General features: G+C 37.7%; 1 protein-coding gene across 5 annotated transcripts in view; it reads left to right on the top strand.

Moving 5' to 3' along the window:
- LOC109632040 (CUB and sushi domain-containing protein 3-like) overlaps window positions 1-12,384 on the top strand; it is a 205,402-nt gene that overhangs the window by 21,496 nt on the left and 171,522 nt on the right. For all 5 annotated transcript variants that reach the window (XM_069537722.1, XM_069537721.1, XM_069537718.1 and 2 more), the window contains exon 3: window positions 11,672-11,784. In XM_069537722.1, the coding sequence (XP_069393823.1) occupies window positions 11,672-11,784 (113 nt within the window). The remainder of the gene's footprint in view (window positions 1-11,671; window positions 11,785-12,384) is intronic.

The following is a 12,384-nucleotide window of genomic DNA, read 5'->3' as shown; positions in this document are numbered from 1 at the left end:
TATGTGTAATCGTTATGACAAATGGAGAAAACAGGTTTATTATGACAGTCAATTTCAGCTAATGAGGGATGTCATGATACTAAACATTTTGTTGTCAATACCAACACCATGAAATTTCCATAATGTTCGATATCCAATTCGATACCACAGCAAAACGAAACAATAAATCTCATTTACCTCAACACATACTCCTTTATAAAAATATTTGAAAATACAAAAAACAGCAGCTACGTAGCCTTTAAGTTATAAATAAAAAGGAAAGGCTATTATCATTGTAAAAAAGAACAGTGGAAAATTATGAGATTTCAGTTATCAGTTATAGCTCAATGACTGAAAGAAAAAAACAGAGGCTGCACATACAATCTACACACACACACACATTCATTTATACTCGATTGCAAGCTTTGGTTCAAATAATTTCTGATTAGTGTTGGTCTAAATATTAACTGTATAATTAGACATGAGGAAGATTAAGTCAATAGAGGTTTTAAATGTCGGTTTCAAATTTTCAGCTAATTGCCCAGCCCTGCTCAAAGTCCATCACAAAACTACATCCACATAAAGTCTATGGACACTCTGATCTGCAAGTTAAATCAATACATGACTTATTTTTCTCCTGTTGTCCTGTTGTTCATATGATTACGGTGTTTTTGGTTCTTCAGTTGAGCAGATTATTCACAGAGATGTTGATTCTATCATTGTGCTATGACTGTGCAGAGATGATGTTGTGGTGCAAATATATATTGTGTGCGTGCAGGTTACTTGTGTAACAGTATCTTGTCAAACTGTAGAGAAATACATACTAGATCGTGATTATTGTCTTTTACCTCTGAACAACCAGAGAGCAATACCATGAAATTTGTATGCCGAGTCTACAGACTTTCAAATGAAACACAATTGGATGTACATCTATTGTGTTTTTTAGGGTTAAGATGTGTGCAGCAGTGATTTTCTTAGGTATCTAAATCTCAATGCAAGACAGTGCTAGACTATAGAAATGACAAATGATTTTGCAACTTGAATCATGTTTACTAATATAAAATAATGTGTAGTTCTTTTGTCAAGCCATGGCTGATTAGGATATTACTAAAAGTATAGGGTTTAAGAGATTATATTTTTCTGAGACACTTTACATTTACATGGAACTAACCCTGTCATTCAGAGAGGAGGAAAAGCATGACTTATTCTTGAGACAAAAGCAAAAGGCTCAGATTTGATGGGTTTCACCAGATCCATCCCAAACCTCTAAATAGCAATCTTGTTCTTGGTGTTTTTGTCATACATTTGTGTTTTTTCCAAGTCTTGGATTTACTCCCAGTGTGGGACTGTATTCTGTTGCACCAGAAAATAATTCCATGACAGAAACTTTGCTGTGCCTCTAGGGCCCAAAGTGTGTGCTGGTAGAATGCCTGCTTCTCAATTAATTCACTCTAAAACTAAAATCGCTCAGAAGAAGGGAAAACAAGGTTTCTTATCTTGTACTTTCTTACTTTTTGTTTAACTTTGTTCAGAAAGATGCAGCACAAACGTTTTCCAGCATGTTGTTGTGAAAGATGCTCATATCCATACGGCAACACCTGAAGTTGTTGCAGTTTTTTGTTGTTGTTCTTTCCTTCCTTCACTGAGGTGTAACTTCTTCTGGAATGAATAAGAAGGTGAACATAATGACAGGCAACACTTTTCTCTCCTTTTCTTACCTCTTCCATCGTAATTATAAATAGCAACCTTGATAAAGATTAAAGAGGCCTTTCATTTATTAATGTTATTAATTAATTAAGTCAGAAATTCAGAAGGGAGCACGACAAAAGCGACAATTAATTTTTAACATGAAAAAGAAGCGACTCCCGTGATGGACCTGATAAGTGTGTCTCCCTATTGATCTATGTATTCTCTTTGCTCTATGAAGTTTTTTCTCATTCCACTCACTCGACGCTGCGCTTATATTACATTCAATCCCTTGTGCCTGTGAGTGACTGGTTGAAGCACTCATTATTGTGCTGAAATTATATGCTGAAGATGTAAAGGACAGGTGGAGAGTTAGGGTAATAAAGCCTTTAATTCAAGTGTAGCCCTGCACAAATAATGACCTCATTATGGTGGTCTTTTTGCTGCTGTCATTATATAATTAATAATATGATGACAGCTGTTGCTTTACTGGATGCTAAGCATCATGGGACCTTACATCTAGAGTATATGTGCTTGTTTATCATAAGTATATTTCAAATGAGTTCAACATGGTTAAGAGGAAGAATGATATTGACTTGAATCTTGATAGTGATCATTTCTCCGCGGCTGCACAATATACAGTTTTATCATTTTCTCCACGGTGTGAGGATGCTCAGTAGCCATATCGCAGGATGTGCAAAGTCGAGTGAGGCAGATGTCATGCTGCACTTTTTTTACAGCATGATACAAAAGGAATTCTGGCACAGTTCTCATTTTTCCATTACTAATCAACTAAGAGAAGTCTATCTGAAGAAACATCATTTACTATGATTTAAGGGTTCAGAGTTTTTAGCTACAGAGTTTGATGCCGGTGATTGACATGCAGCGTCTGCATGCACAATGAGCAATCAATCACAATCATTCTTAATCAGCTTATGAAATGAAGAAAAATGACAGAGAAACAAGAGAAAAACAGAAAAAGTTCTGTGGAATTATTCCTGTTACTGAATGGATGATGTTGGGGAAATTCATGTATTTTTGATATTACAATATATACATCACAGAAAATGTGCATGTAGATGTGTAAGAATTCTCCAATAATCAAAGAGACCAGAGTCAGGTGACTTAAAGATGGAGAATAGGTCTTGACACTACAGATACATAAGTACCAAGAACATCCTCACATTTTACTCAGGTACATTGTATTACATGGATTATTAAACTCCTGCTTGACATGTTCGCCTTATCAGTTGGCAGATAAGTCCGAAAATCCCTTTTTAAATAAAGGGTTAGGTTGTATCCCTTGAATGTCATACATTACACAGAATCAGTATTTCATTGTGATAATAAAGTATTATGTTCAACACGAAGTTTAAGAGGCCAGAGCAAAAACATGAAGCAAAATGAACCAAGATATTGATCAGTGATTAATTCAAGCTGTGAAATGAAATTCAGGGGTAAGAAGAGAAGCTTTGAATGAGCTGAGATATAGACACACAAGTAATGTGATGTTTGTTGTGTTCATGGTCACAAATCTTCTCCAGTTTTATTTTTTTTATTCAGGATGACAAGTTTTTTTCTGTTTTTGTCTTGCACACAGGGGCACACAATCAATAAGCAGTCGAGACTGAGGAACAATTACATGACTGTTTTGGTCCAAATGTTTACCTGCCACTGTGGGAGATTTACTCTCCAAACAGAAAAGTCTACCCACATTTGATGCTTGGTGAGCTTGAATTTTAGACCCTGGGACAGGAACTTTCAAAATATGAGACACAGACATAGTATAGTAGTATAGTTGTATAGTAGTGAACCGCATCCACTGACCCCTTGTTGGACAGTTTTCTCTGTACAGTATATATGTGGATTTAAAATGTGACATTAGTTCTTCGATTACTTTTATAACTGTGGCTAAATAATAATGATAGAAGAATCAACGGCCACTGAAACTGAGGCTGAGCCATAAACCTGATTGAAGCAGCAATCTTCAAGGTCCCATTGTGTAGAAAGTGAGATTTTTGATTGTAAAGTAGGTCTAAGTACTTTATAAATACTCACACAAGAGGTGTAAAGATTCTGAAATCCCAAACTAGGCCTAAATGTTTACAATCTCACCTCACTGTGCTGCCACCCCTGCCTGTTGAGCTCTCATTACATGATGACAGAAATAATAATGAAGTGAAAGCTTATTTCACAGGTACCACTTAACACATAATCACGAAATTGTTATTCTATTTAAAGTTGGGCAAGCTTTATATTTAGTAAAAATTGCACATTACACCTTTATTGTCTTCAACTGCATGTACCATGGTCCAATTATGATAAATGGTAAATTAGTAAATGTTGAGCCAGTTTAATTTTTCTTGTTCTCTTTTTAAGCTTTTAACCGATATTTGTTGGTTTATGTTTATTAAGCTATTTTACTGTTTCATCAATCATGTTTTTTTAGAAGTTGCACTGAAAACCAGCTATTACCATGGTTGCATGTGGGGACTGCCAACTTGCTTACTCACAGTTAAAGGATGAAATCCATCACCTGGAGTTGTAGCTCAGGGAAAATGTTAAGTTGCTTGATGGCTTTGTCTCTGTAGCTTCTGCCCAGCAAAGCATATTTCTGCCATGATTTCCCCATATACAATACTTAAATATCCTTTGTGTTCTCCCTGTCTCATGTGAAGGTCACTGTGATCTCTTAAACCATTTTTTTGCATTACTAAAAAGTTAATATGCTAGCACTGACTAAATTTCACACAAATGTGGCAGGGGTACAACTCAGTTCATTGATGATGATTATTGTCAGAGTGCATTTGATATTTGTTTTGCATCACATAGCAGCTCAATTTGCAACATCACATGTAACAAAAGTTAAAACAGGAAGCAGAAATACATACATTTAACATCACAAAAAGTTAACATAATGACAACACTACACACATTTAACAGTAAGAAACAAAGAGGATGCTCATGGCCCTTTAACTATATTTGATGTGGGATCAAGGGGGGGGGGTTGAGTAAACACACATGCACCACACTTTCGTGACAGCTACAAAGAAGGACAGTTTTATGGTGACTTCTGCTTGCCTGTTGAGAACTGCATTGCAGGAGCATGCGTAACTAAAGCATGAACTACGAGTGTTATGAGTTTTGCTTGCCTGCCTAGGATGGCAAAATAGATTTCTTTTGATGGTCCACCTGGCCACTGATGTGCCAGCTTTCCTCTCGGGCAGGGTGATGAGCACTGCACATACACAAAAGCAACAGTGTTAAAGGTCTTTAATGTTATTAGGGGTTAGTGTCAAAAAATGTTTTGGTTCAGTGTGAAACAGCCGCCAAAGTCTTGGTGATCACTGGGAAACTGAATCCTGCAGTCTGAAATGTACTAATCATGGGAGAAGTGGAGTCACTAGAGTCAAGTGGTTAGGTCTAAATTGTCTTTTCGTAGGTAGAGAACATGGTGCAGTTCAGACATATTATGCAGCTGGCTACCGTCATCTCATGTACTAAAGAAACACATTTGTGGCCATATAGTGAACAGAGTTGGCTAATGTCATGGTGAGAGGATGAGCAACAGTAATGCCGCACATGCTAAAGGATTGCATGCAGGGAAATAAATGAAACTTGTGAGCCATGACTCGTTGCTTTAGAAAAATCCCTTTCTGAATAAGTGAAAGTAGCACAAGGTTATTGTGAAATCAAAGCAATATTAATGGATGTGCTGTGCTTTATTTATCTGCTCCAGCCTTTGTCTCCTCCAACCTGGATGACCTAAATCATATCTAGTCCTAGTCTGTCTTCCCCTCTTCACCCGAATATACGTTTCACACAGTGTCAACGGTGGAGAAATACACGATTAATATGCCTCTTTTCAGCATAGATATGAACTAATCCGTTTTTCTTAGCTGAAATTATGCTTTGTATATTCATTGCCAATTTGAATTTGACACACTGCTTAGTCTCATAAATGTGGCAACCCACCTGGACGTCAACCATTGGTTTGTGAATTGCTGTGTTGAAACCTAGAGTTTGGTATTTTGACCAACCATTTTAAAACCAGAAGTAACAATAGATGGACTTGCATCCAATGGATGGTACAAGCTGACAATCATCTGTTTTTCTGTAAATGGGTTCATAGTTTTCAAATTGAACAATATGCTGAATTGAAGAATATTTGAACTATGAGACCATGAATTCCTTAGAAAAATGTTTACTCAGGTTAGAAAGGGAGTCAGACTTATTTTGGCAACCAGTGGAGACGCTCTCTGCTGGTCTTTTGAGAGAATACATGTTTTAAACACGTCTGCATTGACTTCACTTTCTGGACCTGGATTCTACATCCATGTTCAAATGCAGTCTATGTTCCTATCTGGAGCATTACTTTCAGACGCATTGTACTGTAGAGGATGATAATTTGACATGGGGCACAGCTAAAGATGAGTTGTGCATTATATACAGAATTAGGAAATTAACTTTCCTACAATTCACCAGACTTTCTCCATAATACATTTTGCAATAAAGAAAATTTAATTTATTTTGATTCTTCACTCATCTCAGACAGAAAAACCAAGAATTAATTAATTGATAGGATGTTTTGACCTTTATTATAAAAATGCAATGTCAATGTCTGGGGCAGCTTTAATGAGTTAGGACATGTCAGTGCAAAACACATCTATTAATTATCCCATGTAGATATTTTTAAATTTGTTTCAAAGAGAAGGCCAGCAGGGTATAATTCACCGTATGGAAGTAGCCGGCCCTTATTTTTGCTCTGTTTTGAACAATAAACTAAAAGCGAGTGGTACGCTTTGATTGTTGGTGACTCGGTACGATCAGACACTTAAGGTCTCTCTCCCCCGCTCTCTGTTTTTGTTCTTTTTTCACAGGACACACAAAGAGGTTAAGAGCAGTGCAGCAACACAGAGGTAGGCAAAGTCAAACAAAGACACAGACCGTGAACCAGCAAGACAGGAAATGTAACAGTGAATAGGAGCGACCTCATGCAACAATACACAGAAAGGCATAGTGTGGCACAAAGAGCTGAGGTACACATAGGGAAAGACAGATCGAGGTAGAGAGACTGTAAGTCAGACAGAAAGAAGGACATTATTCCTGTTTGCCTGTCTGTCTCTCTACAGAACACTGCTACCATTACACTCTAATCAGATGCCGGGGATGTCTGACAGCTACCTTCAGGGCTGATGTAGTGTTTTCAGGTGGAAGGAAAGGCTACATCTGTCCATGCAATCATTGGCATTATTTGCCCAGGCACACATCGTCATTCTGTTGCCACTGGTGTTGCTTTGATCCATAAATGTGAGGCGTCATATTTGTTCAGACATCAGGTGTCTCAAAAGCCCCGCTGACATTTTTGGTTGACCTGGTAGAGTCCAGCACAGATGCAGAACACCTGGTTTGTATCTGACTCAAACATGTAGCACTGGCATTTCTATTTGTGGAGCTGCACAAAGTTCAATTTATGACTAAATGAATGAACTGAATAGGCTTTGATCAAATTTATAAAAGTTCCCTTCACACTTTTGCCAGAAGGAAATCATAATTACTGCATGCTCTTTCACTGTGAAGACTTCACAATTTTTTAGTTTGAACAGCCTTGATCGGAGCCATCAAATCACTGTCCCGTGAGTAATTTTGTCTTTTTGTGACCTCCTGTGATGCACCAGCTTCCATCACCTTCACAGGTCAAAGTAAATCATTTTACTGACTGGCTAAGAGTGGTGATGCATTATTTTTTATTGGATGACCTTTATTCCAAACGCTTTCCCGTACTTTTAAAATAATTAATATTTACCCCAACATAGAGAAGATATATCTTCCAAAAATATTGAAACTTGAGACTGATGAGTGAGTTGTCCAGGTAATACTCTACTTTACAAATAGTGTCTCATTGATTGTCAGATTGTATGTAGATATAATTTTAACCTGATTAAATTCATACTGAGTATTGATGTGTCTCTAGCTTCCTTATTAAGATCTGATTGATATCTTATCACTCTGTCCTGTTCACCTGTTCTCCTATAGGTCAAACAAATTACAAGCAACCAAAACAAATGAAACAAAACAGTCTTTTTTTTGTTTTGTGCTTTAATTGGACCAAATTGCAAACTTACACTTGGTCCCCAGGTGACTTGAATAACATCCATGGTTAAAGAGTGAGGAGACGTATACTTGCTAATGGCAGTTGTATGTACATTAACAACCTCCACTGTTCAAAGACTTTTGAATCAGATGGCAAGAGTAGAGTAAGCAAAAAAAGTTAGCCGAAAAAGTTCTGGAAAAGATTTCTGGACTAATGAGACCAAGAATCACCTCTTCTAATGTGATAGAGGAGAGGACCTGCTACAAGCTCATTTTGTGAAGCATGAAAGAGACATGTCGTGTCTTAGGCTTGCGTGGCTGCTTATGGAATGGGATAATTAATCTTTATTGACTCATGATGCTAGCAGCAACATGAACTTCGAAGTCGACAGAAACATTTTGTCTGCAAATTTAACGAGAAACGTTCCAAATGAACCTGGAGGGATTTCATCATGCAGCGAGACAATGACCCAAAACACATCGCCAATACCACAAAAGAACTTCATCTGTGGGAAAAGGTGGACTGGCCAAGTCAATCACAGGACTTTATCCCAGCAGAGCATGAATTTCAGCTGAGGTGGAGACTAAAGGGAGAAAGCCTGTGGAAAAAACTGAATCAGGCTGTGGAAAAAGGTTGGAAAAGCATCAGAGGTGAAGAATGCAACAGTTTAGTGACGTCAGTGAGTTGCAGGCCAGTTGTTGCAAGCAAGGGTTATACAGCAACACATACAATGAAATTCTCTTTCCTTACTTTTGCTTACCTATAATCAGGTAGTCGGATATCAACATCTACATTTAAATGGTGGAAGATTGAGATTCTTGTCTCATATCCATCTATTGATCTTAAACGTGTCTGACAAAGACAAAGGAATTTGCGATACAGTCCCAATGGTTGTCAAGGGGACTGTTTGAAGCAGGTCTGTAATTGTTCTTCATTGAAATACTTTTCAGTGAACCAACAAAACTTTTGCAGTGAGCATGAATAAACTGTAATTCAAGTGTTTGTCATACTGCTTTAAAAGTCAAGTGTCATTGAGAGGTAAAAAACATGATTTCTACGATTATAGTCACAAACTAAAATCACAGTGTCTGTCCTTTGTATCAAACTTTTATTCTTCATCTTGGCTGTGATGCCTTAAACTGCTGTATTTTTACTTTCTGACATTAAAAGGAAAATGAAAGTACCCCAGAGAGTCTGGTCTATCTCCCAAAGCTAGATTAGAGCATAATCCCTTATTTAACTTGTCATTTTTTATAAAACATCAAATAGAAGAGCGATTTACTTTATCGACTTGTATCTGATATCTATGTCACAGTTTCCTTGTTTCGGAGAAGCTGGCAGCCCCCATGGTGTTTATTTGTTAATGACATTTTCCAACCATTCACCTGATGCTCCTGTTGCCAAAGCAACAAGCAGCAGTGAATAACAGATAATGCGGGTCTCTTGTCTGTTTTTTTTTAGACATGCTTTGGTCAGAATGTACTTTGTTGGTTTTAACAAGATGAAAAAAAAACAGTAAGATGTCTCAGAGAGTCACTTGAGAAAGACTCATCTGCTGCACACAAGCCATAAAATGTACCATATTATTTCAGAGGGCTTGAGGTGTCGATTGTTGAGGTTTTAATGAATCCTGCATCATCCTGATGAGTGCAACTTGGGACATAACCTTTCTTAATCAGACATAAGTCTTTGAGTGCAGAACTGTGAACAGCTCTGTCGCCTAGACTGCCACCTCCTAATCCTTTTCACTGATAGCCTCAGAAAAGATGTCTCCCCCTCATGTACACTAACCCTGTGACATCTTTATTTCCTTGCTTTTTCGTGCAATCTAAGAAAGGATTTATTCTGAGCCCTGGAACGTGGCTCTGAGGTTTTGTTTTTTCTCTTACAGGATTTTGATTTAGCTGTTTTTTTATTTTATTTCAAATATCTGAAGTTGTAGGCTAGTAAATGACAATACTATCCTCATCTGGCTTTAATCATAATATTATCCTTCTAAAATGTTGCCACATCACTGCATTTGTTGTCTCCTGTCTGATTGTCCCATGTTGCCATAGCAACATTTTTTTTTCCTCTCCTCTGTACACTCTTATTTCTATAGCCATGGCTGCTAAAAGTGAAGATTTGGCTCAATACATTTTTTTTTATTGCACTCAACCCAGTGGGTGCCATTGATGTCTTTGACAGCATGTACTCTAGCCACTTGACTGATCTGCTCTGGTCAGCTAGTAATTAGCTTCGTCATGGACCCACCCCTCCCCAGACTTGGTGAGAATTCTAAAGAGGGACCAGGACAGCATCACTCTGATTCATTGAACATGTGTCTCTCCCACATGAAAATGGTGCTGTGGACCCTTCCAACTCCTGTTCTCCTGTTGGAATGGCAATGAGACATGTTTGTATTGTGAAAGAGAGATTTAGGGCTTGTTTTTTTTACGTGTCACAGCAGTGGGCCAGAGGCAAAGACAATATATAAACTTGCCACAAGTGAAATGATTAAAAAAAAAGTGGCACAAATGGTTTCAGTGTGCTTACTGTGCTACCTCTGTCCCCTGAGTTTACTTCTCCGACAAGACAAGTCTATTTATATGGCATCAAATAATAATAGAAGTAATCTCAGGGCACTTTTAATGTAGAGCAGCAGCATTGTATTTACAATACAAAGACTTTTTGTTCTGATGTACAAGCTTGGCCTAATTTTTCATTAATCATGATGGCATGCAAATTCAGTACAAAGCTCTTTTATGTGATTAATCTTACAATAAGGTCACGTTTTAAGTTGTTTCCTGTATTCAAAATCACATGCATTCATGTAGCTGTTGACTTTTAGCTACATCTTGGCATGCTGTGCTGTACCTGCAATAAAGGCTAATTATTTACTGCGAGAGACCAGCACAGTTCACAGAGCTGTAATTGGAAACTCTATTGAAGCTGTAAATACAGCACCCTCTTCTTTGCTGTCACTGGGGGGATTTCTGCTTCTCCACATTTGGCCTACGACAGACATTATTCACCGGGCTTATTGTCAAGTAGAGGCTGAGTCACACAAACGGCCCCAAAACTAGCAATGAAAAATAACAAGAGGAAATGAGATGGCAATAGAAAAGAAGACATTTAGTTTCATGCACAAGTTCAGTTCATGCTGCACTGCCTGGCTTACAGCAGTGCAAGGTCGATAGAACATCAGCAACTGCCGCTGAGGAACGGTCAGCAACACATCTTGTTTACGACGTCGTGAAAGTAAATGGATTTGTTTGGATCTGCACCTAATTTGAAATGCAGTAATGAAGCAGTCTGTTACAATGCCGCTGCCAGCCCTCAAACACCATCCAACAATAGAGAGGGTTCTCGCTTGGGTTTTGATTATATAGTACGCACTATATTATTGGTGGACAAATTGCATCAGAATTCACAGAGCAGTTCTCTTTTATTAAGCACAAAATGCTACAGCATGGTAGTGTGAGGTTTGAGGTCATGGTACTTTTAGTTTGAGAGGCTGATTTAAGTACAGCAATGACAGACGTTTAACAGACCCAGGTAATATATGTTGGTTTCTGCCTCACAAGTTTTTAACTGCGTCATCTTATTGGAATCATTGTTATTTGGGGTAAAATCCAAATGAAGGTAAATGTTGTCACAACAGGGAACAATTACATCCATTGCTGGAGGATAAATCCTATCAAATGTGTGTATTTCTGCTTGTGGAAGCTAAAAAATGCAAATGTTTTACCACAGTAATAGTTTTTATAATTTTCAGCTGAGGTGTTATTGGAATGTCATTATATATATTAAATTCATTAAAAAAAATTCTACAACTGCAAAAATATATTTTTCAATTTCATTTGGATATAGATGTGGTGATGTAAATCAAATCATACATTTAGCATTGACTTCTGTTTCTCTTTTCTCCAGGTTAACAGGATTTACCATCCCTCCGCCTGTTACCAGTTCTGCTAACATTTTTTCACTGAGGCTTACCAGTGACTTTGCAGTAAGCGCTCATGGATTTAAGGCAGCTTATGAAGGTAAGGAAAAAAATATTTTCTCCTCTTTGCCTTTAAATATTATTAAATAATAGGAAATATAAAAAACATTTGAATTTAGGTTTGAGAAAATGACCAGGACAGCTCCTCATAAACTCCTCATTTAGGAAAAAAATCCATTAAAGAGGTGAAGTAGACACCATTAATTCTTAAGAGAGGGATGTGTGATCACACTTACTCCACCTGATTTCCTGCAGGACTTCCAGTGTTGAGTTATGGAAACATTAGGCACCTCAATTAAGCAAATTAATCTCGTATTTTCCAAATCAGCATCTCTCCCCCCAAAGTCCTGAACCTTTTCTGTGACTCCAGAGGTGAATCTGAAATTGCATGGCAGATGGCGATGGGAATTAGTTGAACTAATAGATGTACCAAGTTATCTGAATTGAAGCAGAGCTGGGTGCAGTGGGGAGCTATGTAAATACGAACTATCCTTCTGTGACCATCTCGCTCAGCCTGAGTCTTTTCCCCTCTACTTCTAAATGTGAACTCCATCTCTAACCAATCTCTAGCTGTCTTTCTCTGTTTCCTTTTTTATGATGGTTTGTGTTTTGTGTCTGCTCTCCTTTTATCTCATTTCAT

The sequence above is a fragment of the Paralichthys olivaceus genome, chromosome 13 (genome assembly GCF_024713975.1).
Source record: "Paralichthys olivaceus isolate ysfri-2021 chromosome 13, ASM2471397v2, whole genome shotgun sequence".
Taxonomy (NCBI): Eukaryota; Metazoa; Chordata; class Actinopteri; order Pleuronectiformes; family Paralichthyidae; genus Paralichthys; species Paralichthys olivaceus.
Note: the sequence above shows the minus strand (reverse complement) of the source record. Positions and strands in the feature narration are given on the sequence as shown.